Genomic DNA, 26,993 nt, shown 5'->3' on the forward strand with positions numbered 1-26,993 from the left:
TTCTATGATTATTTTGAGCCATTATATATCAGCACCCAATAGTCATATTTCTATACATTTTTCGAGAAGACATTTTTCATGAAGAAAAATGAATTTCCGGATTTAACAATGAGATTTGTGATGCTGCCCAAAACACTCTCCTCGGTATGCAGTAAAGGTTTGCAAAGTTTCATGATGATAGGATGACTATGCACAGAGAAAATCAGGTTTTAAGAAAATCGACTGCAAAGATTGAAATGGTAAGTAATTATGCTAATCTCACCATACACATAATCATTCAAAAGGTGGTACTATCCTGAAAGTTGAATAGTTGAAGGACGATTTGCAGCAGTAAACAGAAAAAGGTACATTTGACAGAAAATGTGATATTTTCAGTGGAACAGAAGCTTAAAGGCAATTGATTTTCTCAAGCCATCTTGATTAAACAGAACTTTCTTGTTTTACAGTGATGGGAACAGTGTTGGATGAATACGTGATGAGGTTCCGCAGTGGTATTAACACATTCTGCTGTTCAGGAGCACAAAGAAAAAAACCCTGCTATGCTGGCTCCAGGGAGACCAAGAAATACATGCTTCCCAACACAATGTGTTACAGCTGAAATCCATCATTCCTCACAAGTCAATGCATATCAGAAAAATACCCATAAAAACAATCATAAGAAGGATCATTTTTATAGTAGTGATATGTATATGTATAATTACTATTATTAGTAAGATCAGCAGAGAGTGGACACCTGTGTGTTTTCATGTGTTTCCTGCAGTTTGGCGAGGACTTGAAGGTCTTCTGGCAGTAGGGGCACATGTAGGGTCGGAGGTCGCTGTGCGTGGTCATGTGACGCCGCAGGCTGCCGCTGGTGGTGAAGGTGCTGTCGCACATCACACACTTGAAGGCCTTGAGGCCGGAGTGGGTGCGGATGTGGGCCTTGAGCACCCCTGACGAGGCGAAGCCCTTGCTGCACTGGAGGCATTTGTAGGGCCGTTCTCCCGTGTGGGACCTGAGACAGGTACAGGATTCATGACATTTACATTCATACTTACATTTTATTTGGCAGATGCTTTTATCCAAAGTGATGTACGAGAAGTGCATACCAAAGGTCATCGGAACAAATACAAAACACAGGTCAGAAAGAACATTTCTCGTGAAGCGGCAGTTATCCATACACATGAACAACAAGTTTAAGTCTAAGTCTAGAAGTGAGGCATGATTAAAAGAGTCTTCAGACCACGGTGGAAAATGGGCAGCGACTGAGTCCCTCATCGAGGAATGGGTTCCTGACTTCCTTCCACTACTGAGGAGCTAGGGTGGAGAACCACTGTAAGTATGAGCGAGAACCATTCACAAGGATGGCAGAAAGTGCAAGCTTGCATCGGATACATCAATGCTACAGGTCTGGGCAGCCTGTAGCCTAGTGGCTAAGGTACATGACTGGGACCCCAGAAGGTTGGTGGTTCAAGTCCCGGTTTAGAGCTGCAGAGCTGTTGGGCCCTTGAGCAAGGCCCTTAACCCTGCATTGCTCCAGGGGGGAGTCCCCTGCTTAGTCTAATTAGACTAAGTCGCTTTGGATAAAAGCATCCACTAAATAACAAAGTATTATTATTATCATCAAGTTCAGTGACACTAGGCAGAGACCCGGAGAAAGCCAGGTGCTTACAAAACAAACACCGAGTGTCACTTGGTTGAAATAGTATGGGAAATGTCAGTTATATTTTGCATCAGCCATGTATTTGGTCTGTCCCCGTTTTTTCTTCCGTTTTTTAAATTAATTATGGTGTGAAATCTGCCAATTCCAGGTTGGATGTGTGACCTTTATTAAACGAGCCCCATTTCGGTTCTCGGTTTTTAAGGAGAGGAAACCTGGAAATGGCAGCGTGCTAATGCAAAGGGCAAAATGACATTTGAAGAATGCCCATGAGCTTCTGCGCAATTCTTTTTCTTGTCGTAACACCACAAGAAAAAACGTGGATACCTTTTCAGCACAAAGGGTAAAAAACCGAGACAACGGGTTGGTTGGGCTTTTCCCCATACTGTTGATGGACAATCATGAGTCACTGCCGCGGAACATAAAGTACAAAGAGAGGCAGTCTCAAAAATAAATTCATCCTGTGAAAAAGTGAATCTGAGAGCATCGTTTATCACTCACTCACAGGAGTAAACAAAAAACAGTTTGGGGACAAAAACCGACGTGATTTCAGGCATGATATCCCTCTCGGCGAGTTCCCAGCGACTGGGCAGCGGGCAAGTGACATCGTAAATTTGGACTGTCACGAAGATAGACTGCTGCGATGTCAGCTTCAGCGTGTATTGTGTCCTCAGGCAAATCCCATCTCCCTGACAAGTTTATCAACAAACAGAGGCCCGGTCTCTGGGCAAAGTGCATTATACGGTTATATTAATATTCCATAGACTTTAATCAGCTGAGCGCTGAATTCTTCTGATATTTTGGATCAAAATAGCCCGCTATATTCTTACATAATACAATCATACAACGGGCTAGCTCCAGACTTCAAAAGTTTAACTGAATGTGTCGTATAAAAGGTACTTTGCAACAAAGAGCCCCAAGCGCTCAGATGATGAGCCATTAGGGGAGTCCTGGCACAGCCTTGATCTATTAATCCCACTCTCCTGCTAAGATCTACGTTCCCTAGAGGTATTGTATGCACCCTGTGATGAAACGGCTGCATAATGTGGGACTAGAAGCATTACATTCCTCAAAGAGATAGGGCCCAGCAAAGGGAGTTTCCGTCTGGACCATATCTGCCCATTCTCCCTCCTCCATCTCACCTAACGTGCTGCTTCAAGTGGCTGGATTTCTTGTAGGCCTTGCTGCAGTAGGGGCACTTATAGGGCCGGTCGTTCTCCACAATATCCAGGTACTGCTGTAGGGAGAGTCGGGGATTCTGGACGAGACCTGGTTTGGGACACACGAGAAGAGTGATCTTTCCACAGTCTTTCGGAAGAGAGTCCCTCCGGTACAATAAAGTAATGGCGCTCTGGTGAAAACCAGACTGTTATTATGTTATTAAAATAACATATGAAAGATTCAGATTTACATTATTTATGCATCACATTTAATCAGATTTAACAGGCTATGAACACACCATCACAACTGTGCCATTATTATTTATTTACTAATTATTGAAGTTAATCATTGAAGAATGAGGAGCTACTTCAAATATTGTGCACATATCCTACTCAAATTATGTATTCGCTCAGTGATCTTCACTCCTGGTCCTGGAGAGCCAGAGTGTGAGCTGGTTTTTGCTTTTGCCTTAATAGCAGCGACCAATTCAGACCCAAGAAACCAGCTGAGGGGAGTTAACTGTGTAATCAACCACTTTCATTGATCAAAAGTGCAGAGCAATACCAAAAGCCAGCACACCCTGCGGCTCTCCAGGAGCAGGAATGAAGACGACTGCCTTAGCTCAAAGGTAGGATGGGTCTGGAGGTCGGGGGCAGGTTGTGTGGGGGCTGTACCTAGGTCTGTGATGAGGATGGGCTCCTGCAGGGGGATTTCAGGCAGCGGTAAGTTGCCGCGGGCCGAGCGGGTCTTGTGGGGCTTCCGGGGGCCTTTCTGCTTCTTCTGCTGGGCGCTCTTGAAGTGCGAGGCCACGTGGGTCTTTCGGTGGCCCGAGGTACGGAAGATCTTGTCGCAGTGCGGGCACGAAAACGGCCGCACACCTGCAAAACAGAGGGGGAGGGGGGTTAAACATCAACGCCATCATCATCATTTTCACAAGAGACTCCTTCAGCCATAGAAATTTCAAACGCTTACTTTTTACACGCAATCCTTTTTATATCCGAATGTTCACTGAAGCTATTGAAGTTAACTACAGCACCTGCACTTAACTTGAATAGCTTTAGACTTGGAGTAAGAAAAACACACTGGTGCCATATTTTGAAAGTGCCTGGCAGGAATCCAGAATCACTGACTTAATGTGAAGATTTAGTTAGAGTGTGGGACTGGTTGGTGTACCTTTTAAGGTGCCCGTACCAAAGTACAAATTCACAAGTAAAAGTGAATATAATTTTAGTAGACATATGAATAACACAACCTGCAAAATTAGTCATAGGTATTTTCTCTTTTTACAATGTACACAAGATTTAATGAGATTTTGCTTCTTCTGTAGGCCTGGAGGACACGGTTCTACTATTTCTCAGATTAATGCTTGGAGCAACATACCAGAGGGCTGTATACTGCAGATATTTTAGCATAGTTGAAATTCAAACATGGATTCAAGAACCACTTATTGGAAATCTGATAATGGTAGAAGTTAACAGTGAGCAATTAATAAGACTATGGCTGTGAATGAACTACTGCCATTAACTCCTTAAAGTGTTTTATGCCCATATCTGAAAGTATGGATTTCATAGAAAATTCAAATGAAATGAGATTCAATTTAGACATAAGGCTTCAGAGGGCTCTACCTATGACACAGGCAGAATACCAACTGCAATTATATTATGAAAAAGAAAGAACAATGTGTTGTACACTGCTATGTACAAAAAAGCTTGCACACTTAATCGCTTTGCTACACTGAATGCTGGTTATGTAAACCATCGGGTTTTGCAATACACCAAAGCATGGGCCTTTTAAACAATGATCCAAATACTAACAACAAAACTGAAGAATTACCAGCATAGCTAATCTCATTAAACCATTAAACAAAAAATTAATCCTTGTAAAACAATAGAAAATGGCTTCCGGATGCAATTGCAACACCCTTTGTAAATATTCAAGTTACAAATCAAATATTCAAGTTCTTTCCACAATGTTCAAATTACTTGAGAAAAGAAAGGTTTGGCTCCTTCTACACATAAATCAAATAATTGTCTGGCGCAGATTAAACCAACAGAAATCTGAAATCCATGAATTACAAACTTTATGAAAAAATTGTGAAACCACTTAAATACAGTACAGTAAAAACCCTATCAAAATGCCCTAAGGCTAGTGTCAAACAGTAGGTACAAGGATTATTCTCTGAGAACTGAACTATACTCACCACACCATTTGAACAAAAACTAATTATAAAGGTATAAACACATAAAGGGATAGATGAATAAATAAATTATCCCTTTAAAATAATGGAATACATAATGTAATTAGAAATTAAACTTCACATCATTTAATAGACACATTTAATAGATTCATACTGTGGAATATATTCAGCATATAATAACTGGCTGTAACAGAAATAATTGCTCAACCCATTAAATTGCAAAGAGCAGATACATTCACGAACCATCACTGACTGACAGGACGACTCATCACATAAACCTACAGCTAACAGTGAAGCACCACAGCAGGCACAAGGGGACGTTTGTCGTGTTTAAAACGGGAAATGGAGTAGGGTTTAGTGTTAAGAATAGCATAAATGAGGGTATTAAACGCACAGGATTGGTTAAGAGGAGCTTTCAGCCAGGGGCAGAAGATAGGCAGTGATTGGGTGGTCCTGAATGCAGTGAGGAGCTTTCTCCACCACTGAGAGGTTGGGGTGAAGAAGAGACACGACTGAGAATGGAGACCGATTCCAGAAGGTGGAGTGGAGCTGTCTGCCAGGAATATGAGGATGGATAATAGATTTTAGGTGAGAGAGCTTGCCACCGAATTTATCTTGCCGCCTCGTAAAGCCAAGACCAGGTTTGTGTTTTATGCGAGTGAAAACTGGCAGCCAGGGTGGAGGGATTTGAGGAGAAGCATGATTGCGGGTACTTAGCCTGGTTATAGATATGATGAGTGACTGAGGGGTCTGGTAGCTCAAACACGCAGAAGAGCGAGGAGAGAGTTACTGTAGACCAGCCAGGACAGTACAAGGGTTTGACAATCAACTTGGTAGCACATGTAGTGTGAAATCTTGTGAAGAATGAATCCAAAGCTCAAGATAACTGTTATCGTATTACCGTTACCGTTAATATTCTCAGTGAAACAATTTTGTCTGGTTTTACACCAATACTCATACCAGTCTAATAATGGAGTAATGCAGTGATCGGAGGTTAGCGGATATAGCTGGTGAACATAAATCAGATCAGAGTATCAGAGTACACCGAGCATCGAATGCTCTTTCATATCAATCATATTTCAACCTTGGTAATTTCACACATGCATGTATGACAATGAGCCCTTAAAGCCAGACAATACAGAATTTTTGGCCTTGATATGGCCCTTTGTTTACATTCAAAAAACGTCTACGCCCCTATTCTCAACCCCACCCTCCAACACCCACAAGATGATTCTGGCCGCTGCAGACTACGGTGTGATAGCAATGCGCTAAGAAAACATCTAGCATTTTAAGTGACGTTACTTGTGTTTGTATTTAGCTAAACATCGCAGTTTGTGGTGATACCAGCCACTGCTAACACCAGTGGATTTCAGTCTGCCTGTAGCCTGCCTGGAAGAAAGCACAATTCTGTAACATAAGCATGCATGCTCACAAACACATCAATACATATTTTTATCAGACACCATGAGTCTTCTGAAAGTCCAGAGGGTAGCCATAAGCTCCCTGCCCAGGAGAGGAAATAAGCTGGTAGAATCTCCCAAAAAAAAAGCAGTAGGACTGTGCAGTGGGACCCAGCTATCATGGCCCACCAGCTGACATACAAAATTGAATTTAGTTAGCTGACATATAGTCCACCACTTGTTTAATGGTTAGCCTTCAAGGCTAATTTCTCGCAAACCCAGCTCAGCACTGTAGCAGCCAATCTATACATGTCTCCTCTTGCCCTACTTCTACTGGATCATAAAACATACGAGTTCAGTGTAGAGGACACATGCTTTTCAGATACAGTACAAAAACAAAAAAGGCCCATGCCTAGAAGGGGCCCGAGGAGTTTTTAGAATAAGAAATAGTAGACAAGTAGACAAGCATGGTATTGGGCAGAAGACACAGGTTGTCAATGCGTATTAGTAATGACAGTTACGTTTTTTAATGTTTTGAAGGTGAAAATCCTGCATAGTATGCCTGTAAGTACTGGGCAAAATCTGCTAAAATAGATAGTGAAGTCTATTCTATTCTATTCTGCTGTGTTTTTCAGCAGGCTACTCAATGGCATATCCTTACAAATGGCCAGCCTTTAATGACGGAGGATGCTTGGTCATTGCGTGGCAAAACACGTAATGGCTGGCAGCGTATGAATACACCACTAACTATCAAGTCCTTTTGAAGATGCACAGAGATGATAAAAGCTTCCTGGATTTACTGATGACATAATATTTGTCAAGAGGAAAATGTGAAGACAGCAGCACTCTCACCACAGGATGAGAACGCCTGCCTGTGCCGCACTTCAAATATTAAGAGCATCAGCATTGAAACACGGGGCTCCATTGAAAATATCCTCAATATCATCTGAAATATCATTAACACCCATGCAGAACACAACTGTAAATTGTGTGGGGTAAAGGTCCGTAGTACCATGAGAACGTGAATATGAATAAATTAAAAAGATTAGTGCGGCCTTTTACCCGACTCAATTTAGACTTTTTCTAGGACCTGCACCTAGTTACATTTCATGAACTGAGTCGAGCATGTTTCTTTTTAATATTGTCTGAATAGAAATGTGGCAAGACCACAAAAGCTTGTGTTTGCATTGTACTGAACCCAGCGTCAGTGAATAGTTCTGATAATGCATTGCCAAAGGAGTTTAGCAATTCCAGCTCTTCAGAATTCAGAGATACTGAGAGCAAGAAAAAGATGTAATTATTATTATTTGTAGTAGCATTTTAGGGGTAACATTTAGCAGACATGCCTTTAATATAAGCACACATAAGAGAATTCCGTTACTCATTGGGCTGACACCCACATCAACATTGCAAGGAGACAGTGACTTCCATTTTATTTTTTTTGCCATTGTGGCTTAAAGGTAGGCTTTTATGTTTTCACCCTGAACCTTTTTCAGGCCTATGAGCCATTCTTAGCATAGCATAGCATAGCCCCTGTGAGTGGGTACGGAGCAGACCTCCAGGCTGGTCCAGGAGTGGTGGACCCCCCCTACCCCCTTCCCCCCACTTGGTTCTGTCCTGGGGCCAGGCATTGGTAAATGGTAAATGGACTGTATTTATATACCGCTTTTATCCAAAGCGCTTTACAATTAATGCCTCTCATTCACACCCACACTCACACAACAACACACCAGCGCGTCGGGTACAATGCGCTAGGTGTCTTGCTCCGACACACTCCGACACACCCAGGGCGGGGGATCGAACCCTCATCCTTCTGACCGTCAGACGAAGGCACTTATCTTTTATCTTTATACAATCAATTACATACAATCCTTGGTCTTATCATGTCCTATCATCTCATGTCATGCTTATCTACATGTTCGTCTGTCTGTCCATCCAGAGTTTTATCTTTATTAATCTTGTAATATCTTGTCATGTCTTTGTGCTATGGTATTACGGTGGGGGGGTGGGAGGGTACGGGGTGGCTTCACCTAAATGTAATGTATTTGCACTTGAAATTAAACATTAATGATGTCCTCCGAAGAGGGGGGGTGGTGGCGGAATTAATAAAAAAAAAAAAAGACAGACGTACTTACGAGCCAACGTCGCCCCAACAACAAAGCCCTCACCTGTGTGCAGGCGCATGTGCACCTTCATGCTGCCCGACGTGGAGAAGCACTTCCTGCAGTAGTGGCACTCGAAGGCCTTGATGCCGGTGTGGGTCTTCATGTGGGCCGTCAGCGTGCTCTTGACGGCGAAGGCGCGGAAGCACTGCTTGCACTTGAAGGGCTTCTCGTGCGTGTGGATCCGGATGTGCCGCACCAGGTCGCTGGGCTTCTTGAACTCCTTGGCGCAGTAGGGGCACACGTGCCACCGGACCCCGTTCTCCTCTCTGATAGAGCCTGGGAGGAGGAGGGGGGGGGGGGGGGTTGAGGGGTTAGCGGACGCAAGAACGTTCAAGCTTTATTGCCGTCGAAGATGGCCTGCCTGTTCACCTGGCATCTGCATAGGTTTCTTGTAGATGCTCCTCTTCTCCTTCCTGTGGATTTTGTCGGAGCCGTGGCTCTTACTGGGGGCAGGGAGAGCCCCCTCTGCGGCCTGGTTCTGAGTGGCCATTCCCGGTCTCAGGGCACTGCTGTTTTGGGTGTGTGACTGCACCGGGATGGTGCTGAGTCCGCTGTTCTCCAGGGCTTGCTGCAGTCGGGAGATACGACGTTACGACATTACCACACTAGCCGTAACACCTTCAAAAATTTTCCCATCAAGGCATGTCACGTTAAGTACAGTGTATCATCCAAATGAGGATATGATTATGCAACCTTCAAAACACTGAATATGAGCAATCGGTTCTGTTTTTCCAACCAGGCTTATTGCAGCCATTTATAATTTCAGCTGTACACTCTCTTGACACTGTCGACCTCTCAGTTAACCCATTTAGTCTCAAGCCCAATATGAAATGGCCTTGGTTGAGAAATTGGAGAAGCCAAGAAAATGTATTAGGCTTTTAATTGGGGCTAAAAACACTATTATAGCAGTCATTTTTATTGGTTGAAAAGTTGGGAGTGCTATATCAGATTGTACAGTCAGTGTCATATGGCACTTTTGGGACTGAAAGGGTTAAGAAGCATATCTTCAGTGAGATTGTCAGAGGAAAAGTACTGTATGGAATGGTACACTGAGGGGAAAAAAGGGTTTTTTGGCTTGTCTCCATAGAGGAACCCTTTTCAGTTCTTTATGGAATGCTCTATCACAGGCGCGAGGTGTGAATATTCCCAGACAAGGAACCTTTTTTTCCTGCAAAGAACCCTTGAACTAGATAGGGTTCTTCATTGGAATCACGTTTGTCTAAAGGGGGTCCTAGTAAATTACTTCTTTAAAAAAATTGGTGAAAATGTATTGAACAATACTATTACTAATTACATGGAGGTGAAAGAATGGCTAATAAACAGAAACACTGAAAACATCACTTCTCCGTGATTGTTGATGCAAAACAATTTGTTTAAACTTGTTTGAAGCAACATTATTCTGCAAAATTACTTGACGGTCAGTTGTTCTGGTATTTAAGGTAACGCAAATGTTGAGCAGTGTTACAGGGTTAAACACGATGGCACAACGAAAGGAGCTCTCTGAGATTGTTCGTAGCCGCCTTGTAGCCTTAAATGATGCCAGTTGGTCACTTGATGAAAAGAATCATCTGGTGACTTGGCCCGCTCAAAATCCAGACCTTAATCCGATTGAGCAAATCTGGGATTTGCTGGATAGCAAGATAAATAACATTGAAATAATCTCTGTTGTAACATCGAAAGAATCTCTTTGGAATGAACTTCAAACCATATGGAATGGTTTAACGAGTGAAGAAATAAAAAAATATGTGAACGATTAAATGCAAAGCAAAGGGTGGCTAGATATTTACTTTTTTCTCCAAAAGAGACTATTATTTTTGTTTTCAAAATATATTATCTGTTTACTTATTTTCATCTACATGAACCAATATTACATGAAATAAATACTTGAATAGTACTTGGTTTATCTTCATTGTTTTAAGTGTATAATCATCACTGCACATTACTGTATACTGCCAATTTATCTTCTGAAGGAACATTTTTAACCCCTCACTCACTTTTTGTCTGACACAAAGATGACATTCCCTCAACTACAGTGAAAATACATAGATTGGAAACTGAGAGCAATGAGCTGAACCGGGTGTATAATTTTGGTCAGAGCAAAATGATTTCAGTCTTTTGTGAGGGGTGATTGGAGAGGGTTTTTTCCACCATCACTCACCTTTCACCAAATTTTCAAGTGTAATCTATCTCTCTGTGAGGTTCCAAATAACCTCCCATGCAACATATGAACCATTTCATCTTTCCCTCAAACCCATCATTTCCCATCCCATTCCCTCCACAGCGAATTTCAGACTATTCCCCAATATTTTTATGCTCTCAGCAAAATCGAGCCTTGCACTTTGTAAATAAGTGGTACGTTTTTTTTTTGTTTTTTCTACAAAATATTTACCGATATACACTCACTGAGCACTTTATTAGGAACACCTGTACGCCTACTTATTCATGCAATTATCTGATCAGCTAATCGTGTGGCAGCAGTGCAATGCATACAATACAGGTCAGGAGCTTCAGGTAATGTTGAAATCAACCATCAGAATGGAGGAAAAAATGTGATCTAAGCAATTTTGACCGTGGAATGAGTGTTGGTGCCAGACAGGGTGGTTTGAGTATCTCAGAAACTGCTGAACTCCTGGGGTTTTCACGCACAACAGTATCTAAAGTTTGCAGAAAATGCTGAGAAAAACAAAAAACATCCAGTGAGCAGCAGTACTGCGGGCAGAAATGCCTTGTTAATGAGAGAGGTCAGAGGAGAAGGGCCAGACTGGTCAAATCTGACAGGAAGATGACAGTAACAGACATAACCACACAAAACAGTGGTATGCAGAAGAGCATCTCTGAACACACAAAATATCAAACCTCAAAGTGGATAGGCTACAGCAGTATTAATAAGATTAATAAGTCTAAAAAAGAAGTCTAATAAATACCTAATAAAGTATTCACTGAGTGTACTGTAGACTATTTAGGTCCGGCGGAATTAATAAAATAAAAAAATAAAAAATAATAAAAAATATACAAGTCAGCTGCTTCTCCAGTGAATGCGTTGGTATGACTTTTTTCCCATTGGGCCAAAGGCTTTCTCTTGCCTGCCACAGGTTTTTCAGAACGGACAGGAGTTCTAATTAGGACCGCGTTCTGGCAATGTACAGTGAAGCCAAACATTTTCACATTGCAACACAGAGACGAACACTTTGACCACGGTGTGTGTCGGCAAGCTGAGCGCCGACAACAAGGGCAGAGACCGACGCTGTCACACCCGCTCTAACAAGGAAAGTCATTTCTAGATGCCGTTGGCCTTAATGAGACCACACGAGGCAGGAGTGTCAACTCCGTAACACCGTACCACAGAGAGACAGACAGGAGAGTCTGCAACGTGCTGCTCTGTTTGTTTAGCTTATTTATTTGTGCCAGATTGTGGGGCACCTGGGTGGGTGGTGTGTGTGTGTGTGTGTGTGTGTGTGTGTGTGTGTGGTGTGTGTGTGGTGTGTGGTGTGTGGTGTGTGTGTTGTGTGTGTGGTGTGTGGTGTGTGGTGTGTGTGTGTGTGGTGTGTGGTGTGTGGTGTGTGGTGTGTGGTGTGTGTGTGTGTGTGTGTGTAGTGTGTGTGTGGTGTGTGTGTATGTAGTGTGAGTGTGTGTGTGTGTGTGTGTGGTGTATGTGTGGTGTGTGTGTGTGTGTGTGTGTGTGTGTGTGTGTGTGTGTGTGTGTGTGTGTGTGTGTGTGTGTGTGTGGGTAGGGTGGCTCACCTGTAAGATGTCCTGGTTGATTCCCGTGTCCATGGAAATAGCCGGCACTGGGGGCGGAGCCTGGGCGCCCTCCCCGGTCACCTGCTCAGACAGCTGGAGCAGCTGGATGACGTCTGTCATTCCTGCCGCACCCTCCGCCCCCGTCTCCGTCTGCCCTGCCTCCTCCACCTCCTAATGAGAACAGGACAGGACCAAGAGAGAAATGGACAGAAAGGGGTGAGAGGGCAGGAGGGGTTAAGGGGAGGGGAGGGGAGTGTGTGCAGGTCTGGACTACTGAAGCTTCCCTGGTTATTTACTGTACTGAGGACTCTTCCTGTGACTTCACTTAGAGGCAAGATGGTGTGGCCAGGTGGGCAGCTGGGGACACTGCCCGTGCTAGCGATTGTGAAGTAGGATGGCTCATTGCATGTCGAGCTGAGCACATAAGAAGATCACCTGTGCGTGGGGAGGGTCCTCGATCATGGAGATGTGCATCTTACTGATGTGGGCGTTGAGGCTGCCGAGCTTTTTAAACACACAGCTACAGTCCGAGCAGTGGAACAAGGGAACTCCCTTTGACTGCTATAGAATGGAGAGAGAAAGAGACAGGGAAAGGTGGGTGAAGAGAACAAGATAAAAGTCAGAGCGAGAGGGACAGGGACAGGGTAAGAAACTAGGGATGCGCTCTGTTATTCGAATAACCGAATATCCGAACGGGGGGGTTTACATGTTGAGTAATACGGATATAAAAAAATAATAATAGGTTTACCAAGATACATTAGATTTATTAATATAAAGTACTTTGCAAAAGTGAAAGACCACCCTTTCCTATATTTACTCTCCAGTGAAAACAGCCATTAAGTTATTTATTTTTATTTTATTTTATTTTGTGTCTGAAAATAATACAGCAAACATAAATTCAACACAAAATGACACAAAAACCTCCGCAATGATGTACAGAGAAAGTCTTTCAGTATTTCATGTATTTACCCTTTGTCTATTGCAGCTTCCATTCTTTTCATGTCTTGAGTTTTCCAAAGAAATCTGCAGGAATATTTTTTTATGCTTCTTGTAAACACCTGCGAACTACAGTCTTAGAAGTCAGCTTCTAATTTGTGCTTCTCTTAATCCAATTAATCCCAAACACATTGAGTGATGCTAAAGTCCAAGGCACTGGACTCTGGTGGGATTACCATTCAATTGTTCTGAAAACACCAGCAGCTTGATCTTCTTAGCAGTGTGGGTCATTATTTTGGGGTCATTATTTTGCTGAAAAATTTTCTCCACAATCAAACATTGTCCAGAGTGTATTTCATGAGGCTAAGATTTGTTTGTATTTATCTGCTTTCGTGATAATGTCAGAGAAAAACAAATCACTAACTTTTCGTGTTTTTCACTTATTTTCCTTTGACTTTCACCATTCGTATGCAGTTGAATTAACTTATATCTAATCTCATCAGAAATATCCCTTTTAGCTATTTTAGATGCACATGAAAAATAAATCTGCAAGGCAGCTAAGGTGTATTTGGGTAGGTGACCACTTTTTTACAACAACTTTTGTTGGGAGGACACAGCTGTACCTTGTTTATTGATTAGAGAGATGGAAGACTAGGGCTAGTTACATAATCATGCAATACCCTCTGGACAATGTTTGACTGGGAGTGACAAATTGATTAATTCTTCAGCAAGATACTGACCCAATGCACAATGCTCAGACTATCAGGCCGCTGCCTTTCTCAGAACAATGGACTAGCCACCCCAGAGTCTAGACCTCAACTTCATTGAGTGCGCTTGGGATTACTTGGATTCAGAGAAGCAGAAAATGGAACCGACTTCTAAAACTGAACTTTGTACAAGAAGCATGGAAAACTATCCCAACATATTGCTTTGAAACACTCAAAGCAAGTCTCCTGAAAGGAATGGAAGCTGTAAAAAAGGCCAATAGTGGACACACTAAACACTGAATTTTTGGGTGCAACTGTGTGTTACTTTGCTGAATTATTTTCTGACACTGAAGAATAAGTAACTTGCACTAGCATAAGCGAAATACTCGCACTCACCTTTCATGAGGGCATGCTCATTTTCTTTAAAGTCAAAATTTTCATTAATTAACAAGGAGGAGCATTTTATTTTCTGTTTCGAATTAATCTTGAGTGCTTACATGCCAGACAGCATCAGACTGCATTAAGCAGAATCATTTTATTCTAATATATTTCCATTTTTGAGGCTGAAAAGTTCAGATGCACTTTCCGTTTTGCACCTGTTTTCAACAACTAAAATGGAGAAAAACTAAGACAGTGAGTATATTATTTGGTTAACATTGGTTGTAATAACAGAAGTTTCTGCCTTTCTTACGGAAAAAATTCTGATGAGTCATTTTAAGATTACAACAGGCGATGACCCAGATTTGAACCAAAACAAAATAATAACTTTTTTTGTTTGTTTTTTTTTTTAAGCTAATTGTGTCTGACATTTGTCTTGTTTATGGATCATTACATATACACAGACATTGGTAACACTGCGAGATTCAAAGGGAATGTGCTTCATTTAAATGTATGTATTTCATAATTGCTCGTACTTATACTGTTTTGAGTTCCAATTCCTGTTTAATCAAAGTTAATGATGAATGACAGCAGCTTCTATAGGATAAATTATTGTTATTATTGTGAGGCATATTAGCCTGTGTGGCAAAAAGTTTTTTTAATAAAAACAACTAGACATTATTAGCTTGTTTCATCCTGCTATTTCATCCTGCTTCTATTACATGAGTCAGAATAAAACTGTGAACAACAAACATGAAAAATAGCCTTCCTGGCTATTAACTCTAGTGCATTGCAGAAATGTTATTAATGTGCATTGCCTCTGTCAAATAAGCAAATAAAGATAATACATATCTATCAGCAAGTGGAAAAAATATTTTTCAGTCCAAAAGCGCAGCATTCTATAGGCTAGCGTGACCACTGGTTAACCGGTTTACTGTAGGTTTGTGGATGTATATTTTAGGCCAGCGCTAAACAATGATCAGGCATTATATAATATTGTCACACTTTATTTTCCTTTTTCGGTTATTCGAGTATCCCAAAAAAAATTGCGAGGATATCTGAATAGGGATATTACCTCAGATGCCCATCCCTATAAGAAACACAAAGGAAAATAAAATGATAGAGGGACAAAGAGAGAGAAAGAGAGATTCATTAATGTTAAACATCAACTGACATTGTTCTTGTTCATGGCCACACCACTGTACAAATATAGCCAGAAATAAGTTGATAATAGGGTGTCCTTAGCATACTAACTACAGCAGTGCATTTTGCAGAATTCATTTTCATAAATGTATTTTAACACTATATTACCAAACATCTCCTTAAAACTGAACATCATTTGCAAGGTGACCTCATTACAATTCTGAATAATTAGTGTGAAACTAAATTAAAAACCAACGTTTTTTTTTCCTTAACAAGGGAAAGTAGCACTGAAGCACTGACAATAGCACACAGAAACCAATAACATAAACAAAAGAAACTCATTTTGCCAGAGTGAAACACAGCTGTGAACTGAAAGGTCTGAACCAAGACCTAGAAATACAAATGAAACTAATCATTTCATTAGTCATTGCTAAAGGACAAGACTACAAAACTGAAAACACAAGAATGAGCTCTCAGTAAACTAATTATATAACCTCATAAGTCATACGTCTGTTACAGAATTATGATCTGCAAGTTTTCAGCAAAGTAATATCTTGCAAGGATGTTTGGCCAAATTTTTGTTTACCCTATTGTTTGCAAGGCTAATAAAATATTAATGGCAAAAATAATAATAAAAAAAGTTAATGAATGGAAATATGGAGGACATTAAGGGTGGAAGGTAAGGAGAAATGAGGGAACATTGAGGCATACAAATTAATTCATGGTTAATAATCTTTTACATATATCCTGTGAGGTTTATTCCAGCATGTATAAAGATGTACAGAAAAAGTGGAGGAGGGGAGTGGGCAAAACCAAAAACTAAAACCATAGTTTTAAAGAAACAGATCTGCTCATGATCCAAAACATACAAGCTCATCTGTGAAGCACAGTGGAGCACGTGCCATGGCTTGGGCTTGCATGACTGCTTCTGGAGTGGGCTGACTAATCTTTATTGATGATGTAACTCCTGACGGTAGCAGCAGGATAAATTCAGAAGTCTACAAAAACATTCTATCTGCCAACTTACAGAGAAATGCATCCATGAATGGGGAGGAACTTCATCATGCAGCAAGACAATGAGTCAAAACACACTACCAACATAACAAAGGACTTCATTAGGGAGAAAACGTGGAAGGTCTTAAAGTCAATTGCTAGACCTTAACCCAAGTGAGTATGCATTTCACCTCCCGAAACAACAACAACCGAAAGAGGCTGCAGTAAAAGCTTGGAAAAGCATCACAAAAGAAAAATGCTAAAGTTTGGCGATGTCAATGGGTCACAAGCTTGATGCAGTTATTAGAAGCAAGGGATATGCTACCAAATATTAAGTGTCATTTACTTAAATACTCTCGGTTCCAATAATGTTTCTCACGTATAAATTGGGTGGTCGGATACCAAAGGTGCTATATTTCAAGTAGTTTCACACATCTAGGTGTAAATACCAAGAAAAAAAAGCCTAAATACTGAACTCTGGTGTTGTGTTCATCTTTTTTATCTCAACCCCAAACCTATTCAGTGTATAGCAAAAACAAAGGAATTGGCCTTGGCATTCCAATACTGGGGACAGTAAAAGCTGAGGGGAAAGCTAATGAAGTTATGAAAGTTATGAAAGTCTGTAACAGCACATTTTTAAAATTAAATTTAACAGAGGAACTCACTGAAAAATGTCCTTGGGTACACTTAATCTTTCAGGGTCCACAGAATCTTTTCACAATTTACCACCAAACAATCAAACAATGCGTTTCCCTGTCGTCAGCAAGTTTTTGGAAGCTGAAAACGCTGCACTGTCCTTTGCAAGAATATTTACCATGCAATACCAATATCTGTGTTTAATGAAGGCCTATGGGACAGGATTGGCACAGGATTCATAGTGCAGGCATCCCACCTCTCCCGGAAGGTCTGAGAGTCTCCAGGAATGTTTCACCTGACACAAACGAACAGTCAGAAATCTCCTGCAAATCCGCAATTTGCACCACAGGCCAGAGTGTAGTTAAAAAACCTGAAAAGTGCATGGGAATCCCCCCTCTCCCGGAAATATTTTTTGCAAGAATGGGATGTCCACATAGTGTCATATCAGTACCAGTAGCCAGTAGCCAGTAGCCTGCCCCCTTCAAAGTGAAGAAATACACCGATACTCCGATTCGGTCTTATTTACACAAAGTATCATGTGTATTTGAAAAGAGAGACGTTGTTTTCAGAAAAGTTAAGACGGTTGGACCCAGACCCAGGTGATGTACTCGTTAGGGCTTCAATGAGTCAGGTGAGTATAATTCCAGGGCTGAACTTTATTCTGAAGTAACTCCATACCTTCTAAAGTATCTAACTGCAGTGGCTGTTCTGAACAACCATGGATTCCTCTAAACAGTTGTGCAAGGATTTCAGAATGAAGATGGTTAATTTCTACCAAGACAGAGAAGGCTAGAAAATCAATGTTTCAAACTACCTATTTCCACTGTCAGAAACATTATTAGAAAATGGAAGAAGAAACAGAACAGTTGAAGTCAAGACAAGGTCTGGAAGTCCAAGAAAGATTTTTAGATTCTACAAGCTAACTATAGCTCATTTGCTTGTTGCTACCGATAACAAACTTTTTTTGTTTTAAACTAGATGTGCAGTCTTCGCTTGGATAATGCAAAGCAATAGTACAGAGCTTCAGTGATTGCTTGTCTGGAGTGCAATTTTGCCAGCGACACGAACAATCAGAATAAGCCCCCAGAATACCATTGGCTGTGGCAGAGTCGCCAGCAAGAATGACCTCAACACAAAATTAAGCGTCTGAAGTCAGCAAAAGAAAACATTGAGCTTTGGAACAATGTGCTTTGCACTGACAAAACCAAAATTGAACTTTTTGGCCACAACCAAAGAAGGTATGTTTGCAGACAAAAAGTTGACGCACATCTTGCCAATTGCAACGCATGGAGGTGGATCCATTATGCTTTGAGGTTATGTGGCAGCTGGGGACACAGGGAATATTGTGCAAGTGGAAGGAAGAATGATTCTACCAAATCAAGAAATTCTAGAGGTTAATGTTCAAAGGTGAGACCAGACATTGAAGGGAAGGGAGGTTGGGTATTCCAACAAGACAATGTTCCAAGTCATACTTCGAAATCAACCATGAAGTACCCCCAGGAAAGATGGACAAGGTTTTAGAATGGCCACCACTGTCCCCAGACTTGAATATTATTGAAAATCTGTGGAAAGATCTAAAAAATGCCATGCATGCAAGGAGGCCGAATAATATTTCTGCTAGAGGTGTTCTGCCAGAAAGAATGTGGGAAAATTTCAACAGCATGAATTGAAAGACTCTAAGCTGGCTACAGGGAGCGCTTGCAAGCTGTCATAGTTACGCGAGGAGAAGATACAAAGTACTAATTGACAGGGTTCCCAAACTTTTGCACAGGGTCTTTTTCCTTTTTTAGTATTTTGAAACAGTAAAAATTCAAATATGAAGTAATCTTGCTTTGAAATTTTAACAAATATGTCATGTTTAACGCTGTACCATTCAGAGATCAGGTTCGCTTCTGTTCACTTAGATATTAATTGTAAAAGAGCAGGGGTGCCCAAATTTTTGCACACAACTGTACATCTAGAAAATAAATTGAATCTCAGCAAACCCATTGTGACTGGCCAAAATTGGAGCCTGGGAAACTGCAATACCAATTTCCTGGGTGTTAAAACAGCTGTTCTAAAAGTTATTTAAGCTAATTTCCCTTGCTAGGAAATTGCATTAGAAAGCTGGTTATAAAAAGTTAAAAAATAAGTAATATCTTCACATCCCGGCAGATTTTTGACTCACAGGTCTATTTCCATAGATATTACCATTTTATTTTATACAATCCTTAGAATAAGATAGAAACTCAAAACAAGATAAGGTGACACCAATTCTTTTTAAAACAATCTTACACAGACAGCACATGGCAAGTGAATCCATATCTTAAGATTTATAGCCTGAATACAGGACAATTTCACTTGTTCAGATTTCATTTTTTGCAGTGCGGATGCACAGATAGCACAGATAAGTTTCTGGTTGAATTGCCCATTTAAAGTCCTCAAAACAAAGATGTTCTCCCTTTAGCAGAAGAAATTTATCTGGGAAGAGGCGACCTTTTGAGAAAGAAAAAAAAGCACTGGTCATAAGCAGGCACTTTCCTCTCTTCATTATAGTGCCTAAACAATCTTTAGAGGAGGCAACATACTTCACGTCCTCTGAAATAATCAGTCTCCCTTATATTTCAATCATGCACTGCCAAGTGGAATAGCTTGAAGGACACTTGTGAGAATAGTCGGATAATGAAAACACAATGGCTGTCAACTCATACCCCAGCAATAAACTGCCAAATCTCTCATATTTGCACCTATGAGCTCCAACACATTGCTACAGCGGATTCTTATCAAACCGCACCAGAACGCTGTCAGATAGATACGATAGCTGTGGATGCCATTTCAAAACAGGGCTATCAAAAACATTGGCCTTTGAAGCACTTCTCAAAAAGACTCCCACAAGCATTAGTACCACAAATGCCTGTCATCACTAAGTACAGCGCTGCAGACCCCCCTGCCCTTGCCTCCACCCCCCCCCCCCTCCACCCCACTCCATCTTCCTGCAAATGTAATATTAATCCTTTTGAAATCCGCAGAAAGTAGGGAGCAAACAGGATCCGTTATGAGGCAGCTGCAGGAATCTAATGACAATGATGCTTTTTAGTTTAATTGTTTTAATGGGGTTTACACTACTGCATACAAGTTTCATGCCGTGCCATTTCTTTAATTTACATTTAAATAGCAAACTGTTAAAAAGCCACCTCAGATTTCTATTCTGTTAAAGTTTGTTTTGCAATGGCAATGCCATCCCTTTCACCTCAAAAAGGGATCCACTGGAAATGATCCTGTTAAAAATGTTTCTTAACTGCAAATCATACAAAACAACCAATAGTTCAGCCATGCCCCACCCCTCAACTTTGCTTTCTCTAGCTCTGATGAGGGATGGGGTACAGTTGAATTTCCTGGAGATGTTCAGTCACTGAGCACTTAATTAATCTCTGTCTATTAATCCTTCCATCTGATTACCGAGTTAACTCACCTCTCCTATAGTTCAGATACTAAAGCAGTTGTTGATTTGAGGATGAACAATAGCCAGCAGTGTGGCTGTGTGACTCAACTCTCCAGAACCAGGGCTGTTAACCTCTGGTCTAGCAGTTCCTCTAAAGATGCTTCCTCTATGATCAACATAAACACCATTTCCCAGAAGCGGATGTCATTTGAAACAGCAGCACTGATGCCTTGGACACAGAGAGTCGCCAGGGTATTGAACAGGAGAGGGTGTTGTTCATAGCTGAAAACAAGAGAGAGCTGCCCGCTGTCACACACACAGACGGGGAGCCATTTTTAACCTACGCACGTGCAGTGAGGAGCAGTGTAGCCAACGTCACAGCACAAATGCTTTCTCTCTTTCTCACTGCGAGACCAACAAGCCCCTTCACCTGTGGAGGTGGGGCGTCGGAGGTCGGAGAGGCTGTCGATATCCGACCAGGGGAGGAGGGTAGAGGGTTCACTGAGGTCAGTGGTATGCGGGTGGCAGAAAGGTCATTGAGGATACAGATATGAGGTAGAGAGGTGATTGAGGATAGAGGTATGAGGGAGGTAGAGCACTGAAAAAAAACAAAAAATAAGTGAATCTCAGCAAGTATTTTAGTCTTATATTTAGACCTATTTCTATGATTGTCTTGCTAAATCATTTAAAGAAAATTTTACTTGTCAAACAAGCAGTACCTTAAAATAAGCAAATATTTTCTACTTGAAAAAAAAAAAAAAAGATTTAAAGTCTCATTACAATGCAAACACACTTGTTAAAACAAGCTCTTTTTGCAACGAGGGGTCACTGAGGTCAGGGTATGAGGGCGCTAGAGGGGTCATTGAGGGGTTATTAAGGGGTCATTGAGGATATAGGAAGTGTTGTAGTGCTGTGAATGAACTGAAAGGAAAAGCTTTTTTATGGCATAGAAAGGGCTTTCTATGCCATAAAAAAGCCAATCCAAATAGAAATTCCAATTGGCATGTGGCACAACATTTTCAAACCAGTAATTGAACCAATTGTGGGGTCCACTCACACAACACAAATTTGCAAAATGGGACACACATACAATTTTGCCCCTGCATGCACAGTTCAGTAAAAGTATCATACGGGTTCAGAAGAAATTCTGAATTTCAGAAACATTTAAAAATGAGTGACCCCCACTGTTGTCATTACAATGCCCTGAAATGCCAAGAGGTAAATATAAAAAGTCCCCTCAGTCAACTGATCCCGGGACTCACTGAAGAAAATCCTAACACTACTAATAGGCCTATTAATCAGCCCCAAGACAGTGACTTCCTACAGCTCGGATAATTCGACCAAACACAATTATAATGAAACCAAAAGAAAAACATTTGACCTATTGGAAAGAAATGTCAAAAACCTAAAATAAACTTAATTGCTGCACACCGTGACTAATCATCCGACCACAGTGACAGATAGGAAACGGTGGAAAAACCTTGACAATGTGCAGACTCAGTGAGCACAGCCCGGCCATCGAAAAAAAGGCTGACACAGGCACACCTGACCGCCTGATAGCACAGACTGTGCTCACACTGCAACCAAGGAGTGGTGGAGACAGAGCTAAACTTCCTCACAACATAGAAATTACCCAGACGCAAGGGGAAATATCTACCAAAAATTCACAAAAATATGCCCTGAATTTCAAACTCTGAATGTTGACCAAAAACTCCCCTATTTATGTCACAGCTTGCTTATTTTGGTGGGCCTGGGTCATTGACGGATAAGACTTTTGAATAGGCCAATTTTAAAATACTAAAAATAAGGATATATTTGACCATTGTTCAAACATTTGGAATGTAGTGTACACATGCATTTATGCAAACCCCCCAAATTAAGAGATTTTAGTGTTTTTAAAGTTGAATTAATAGGACACGGCCTTAAAAAAAGTCATTTGGGGCGACCGTAATTTCTCTCAAAATTAATATATTTCCTTAACATTATTAATATTTTAACAAGTATCAGTAATTAAATAAACAGTTTAAGAAAGACAGGCTTGTGTGCCCTTTCATTTTTTGTAAACCATGATTTCATACGTTTATCCTATAATGGCAGTGTCTCCCTCGTAATGCAGTTACAATACCCATTTTTGCTCTAAAACCCATAAAACTGATTTAAAATGTGTACAGATAGTATCCACTTAAGCATAGTATACCATTGATTAATAGTTGAGCCTGATGGATATTCTATTTTGAATTTAGTACAGTTATTGCCAATCGTTGGTTACCCCACATGACAGATGGTCGCCCCAAATGATAAGAAAACCGCAGGTAGTTAAAAGTCTATTTAAAATGTACACAATACAGTTCAGACGAAAGAAAACTGAACAAAGTTTTTATTACAATCTTTTCAAGTGGTAAAGTCAAAAATATTCTTCAATTCATTCAAATATCACAAAAGTAAAAAATGTTAAAACGTGAAACGCACGGTAGGTTACAAGCTTTGTCAGGAACATTCAAATATCACAAATGTTAAAAACATAAAACATTTAAAAAGTTAAAGTGCAATGCACATTACATGCTTCAGGAACTTGTTCAAGAACAAACATTTCACAAATGTCCATTTTCATTGTGGATGTGACCCTCTTCCACTGCTCCCAGGTGACTTCTGTGCTGCTCTCTGTCTCAGGGAACTGTACTTCTTCAAAGCAGCACTTGGCACAAACACGATCCATACAGGCTTTATTTTTTGGGTCACACACTATCATGCCCAGCAGCTCAGAGATGCTCTTTGTTTTCAACAGCTCTCTGCTGTAGAGCTTGTTGGCCAGCAGGTGCACATTTTCGTGTTCCATGCATGGACATGTGTCCCGATCCTTGGTCTTTGGCTCAGTGACATAGAAGGGGCGTCTTCTGGCAAACTGCCTGTAAGATAGGCGGAGACTCTTCTTCATCTCACTGTTGTACAGCGCATGGAGCTCTGTGAGCGGCTTCGTTAGAACTCTTCGTTGTTTTTTTACTTTGTTTTTTGTGATGGTGTCTTTCTTTCCCGGTAAAAGTCGACTGTTCTCGTCAGAAAACTAACAGCAGCTAGCTTTCTCTCTGTTCCCAGTTTCTTACCCCCTTTTGGCTTGAACTTTTCACTCAGGCCTACCCTTTCTTTTGCCCTCATCTCACTTTTTCTGGCTGTTTCCTTTTCTTTTATCATCTCTGCTAGTTTTTTCTTCAGATTTTTGTTCTGCTTTCTTAGTTTACGCTTCTCAGCCTGCAGTCTTTTACAACGTTTCTCTGCTGATGTATTCTCTCTTTGTTCTCTCTCTGGTGTGGAGGACACCGGCGGATTAAACTCCTCATTTAGAGGTAGGGGATCCACCACAGCTTGCCCTGGATTCTCCTGCTGCTCTTCGACTACTTCTACATCAGCCAGAACTGGTGGAGTGTTCTCCATGGATGGTGGTGTCAGGTCCAGCATCGCCTTTTCCATCTTTTTCCTTTCCCTGTAACCTCTGGATGCAGCCTTCCACTTGTCTCTCCGTTTTCTTTTCTCCCTCTCTGATAGCTCATCTGACTTCACATATTAAATCTTGCCCTGTTGTTTTCTTCTCTGGTAGCTGAAACAATAGTGTATAATGTGATACTGATCCAGGTGGCCTAAATTACATACAAACTTAAGTTCAAGATATTACAGAAAAGGTCATTCCTAATCCTACTAACATGACAGTTTGAAATACACCAAAGACATATCGTTTTTTACCTTCTTTTTTCCTGGCAAGATAGTCGGCTCTTGCTGCAGGGTCTGCGTTGACCCGCTGCCTGTAGCGAGCAGTCTTCTGTTTGCTTGTTTGTGGTGCCATCTAGAAAATAGGTTAAACTAGTTAAACATGACTAATACATGTGCAATTACCTAAATGGAATGTCATGCTATACAGTTTTTACATTTCTCTCATAAGATTGTACAATAATCAAAAAGAAACGTTCATTCCTAAATAGGAATGGAAAATGACTGAAATTTAGAAAAATATATGTTAAAGTATACAAAGAGTTATGCTAAAACAAAGAACTTTATGTATATAAATCATGAATAAAATATAAATATACAGAAACTACAAATACAGGACATATATCTATCATGTAAAACACTCAGCAGTGGTCGCCCCACATGATACTCGGTCACCCCAGATGATGTTTTCAAGTTCAGTTAAATATTACAGGCTAACAGTTAGCTACATAAACCAAACTAGCTACTTCTTACCACATGTCACTATCAAATTTATCATCAAAATATAGATTTGCAGATAAAACTTATTATTCACAGTTTTGGGGCGGTCGTCCCACATGATATCCAAAAGTGGCAAGTACATTACAGCAGTTAAAAAAGAGATTTATTTGCAAATATGAGATAGACTTACTAACCTGCTAGTTGTTTCTCTGGGTCCCGGACATGTGGCTGGCTGATGCAACACCTGTGCTTGGGGTGGTTTCAAAATAAAAGTCCCACAATTGTGTTTTCTTGATGGTCGCCCCTGACAATATTTCATAAAATGAACATATTCGGACAACATTCGTTTGTATATTATGATGGAAATATATGTGCAAATGCTTCATAATTTTGTCAATGAATGCAAAACATGTTTGAAATTATGCCAAATAGGGCAAGGGATATATTTAAATAGATTTAAAGTGATTTTAAACAGGTTGTCCAAATAGAAGTCAAGGCTGGACGGTCGCCCGACATGATGTTTTGACACTTCAGATAGCAGAAAAATAAAATGTTTGGAGAAGTTAGAGTGGGCATGTATATGGGGAAGGTATTAGACATACATGTTATCTTTTTATGTATTTTGATGTTTTTTTTAAGGTAAAAAATTCAGTTGGACAGAAAAAGTATGCGTCACGTCATTGACCCGCCTATATGTCTGTAAACAGCATATGCACATATATGTTCATGTGTTCAATGGTGTATGCTCTTTATGTTGTTTTCTGCGCTGTGGCAACATACGTTGTAGCTCCTTTTTTAGAGGAGTCATAAGGATAGAGATAAGATGGAGGTGGAGGGTTCATGGAGATCAGGGGTATGAGGTGGGGTGGAGGGGTCATTGGATAGAAATCACGTCAGCACATTCAGGGCCTTTCTACCCACTGGCAGCCAGCAATGGGAGCCCTTCAGTTCTTTCAGCCTCTAGTGCAACTCCATCAGCATGAATCACAGCCAGGATACTTAGTTTTTTTTGTTCTTTAGTTGGTCAACACTGGGTCGCGAATATGATATGCAACACCAGTGGGTTTTATGCGACGGAGTTCAGAGCCCTCTTTCATCCATGCATTAATGCCATTTTAACAGAGTGCATTCACGCCATTTTTCACAAAATGGGAGACGCACTCTCGGGTGCATTAACATCACATTGTTAAGCGCACATTATTACATTGTCGTTACGTTCCGTATGATTCAGGACCGGCACTGAGAAGTAGGTGCCAGCAAAGGCTGATGCTTCACGAAACCAAAAACAAGCAGACACTAACGCATGCTGTCAGTGGCGGGTTGAATTCGACCAATCGTTGCACCGTAGCTCACTATAGACAGCAAAACCCTTTTGACTGGTTCAGGCAAGTCAAATAACTGACAGATCATTTTATTACCGCCCACATAAGGTCCATGATACCTCAATCAATACCGACAACATGGATGACCTTTTTTTTGGTGGTTTGGTGGATGGTTTGACTGTTCGAAATCCTGGGGCTTGGATAAATAATGACAAACCATCACTTGTTCAATTTACACTGACAAACCACAGAGGAAATATAAACCTATGCCGTTTAAAAAATCTCTCCCTAGTGTAAGCAGGGGACTGAAGGAGGGTGGGCAGCGAAACAAAGAGCCTGAATCAAGCCCCGGCTGCAAGATCATTACACTTTTCTCAGTCCTGCGGTTTGCCTGCAGATAGAGGCAGAACTGGAGCTGATACAGCATCGGCCTCAGCCTGCAAGACAGTAGCTGCTCGACAAGCAATTATTTTGGCCCTATAGCAGACAACTATCATTCCTGCTACAGTTTACGGCACATACCTAGGAATGATTACCTAGGATCTGCATACCACATGAGGTTCTTAATATTCAACAGCTTTGGTTATATTTTGATGGTCAACCCCTGAGACCTCATGAATCCCCCAAAGTTTTGAGCCAGTGAACTAAGGGGTTGGGGTGAAGAGAGAAGGCCTACCTCGGAGTGCACTCTCTGGACGTGGGAGTGCAGGTTGCCCTTCTGGGAGAAGGAGGCGGGGCAGAGCAAGCAGAGGTGAGGCTTCTCGCCCGTGTGACGCACCATGTGGGTCTGCAGCACCACCTTCTGGTTGAAGGCCTTCCCACAGTGAGTGCACTTGTACGGCCTTTCACCTGGGAGATAAAGCGTTGGTTGACTGTGTCAAATAAATTCATCCCTTATAGGATAAGCCAGTACTTATTTTTTTTTATTTTCACTCCATCAATCAACATCTTCTC

At 41.1% G+C, this 26,993-nt stretch overlaps 1 protein-coding gene across 2 annotated transcripts in view; it reads right to left on the reverse strand.

Annotated features, from left to right (window-relative positions):
• The window catches only part of LOC133140622 (zinc finger protein 236-like), a 97,076-nt gene that overhangs the window by 61,312 nt on the left and 8,771 nt on the right, over nt 1-26,993 (reverse strand). The window contains exons 6-14 of one of the 2 annotated variants that reach the window (XM_061260679.1): nt 26,716-26,888; nt 15,400-15,414; nt 12,739-12,864; nt 12,304-12,474; nt 8,932-9,130; nt 8,566-8,838; nt 3,475-3,678; nt 2,782-2,908; nt 734-994 (exon numbers count right to left, since the gene is read on the reverse strand). In XM_061260679.1, the coding sequence (XP_061116663.1) occupies nt 734-994; nt 2,782-2,908; nt 3,475-3,678; nt 8,566-8,838; nt 8,932-9,130; nt 12,304-12,474; nt 12,739-12,864; nt 15,400-15,414; nt 26,716-26,888 (1,549 nt within the window). The remainder of the gene's footprint in view (nt 1-733; nt 995-2,781; nt 2,909-3,474; nt 3,679-8,565; nt 8,839-8,931; nt 9,131-12,303; nt 12,475-12,738; nt 12,865-15,399; nt 15,415-26,715; nt 26,889-26,993) is intronic. The other variant, XM_061260690.1, reaches the window with a different exon arrangement.

Source organism: Conger conger, chromosome 1, assembly GCF_963514075.1.
Source record: "Conger conger chromosome 1, fConCon1.1, whole genome shotgun sequence".
Lineage (NCBI taxonomy): Eukaryota > Metazoa > Chordata > Actinopteri > Anguilliformes > Congridae > Conger > Conger conger.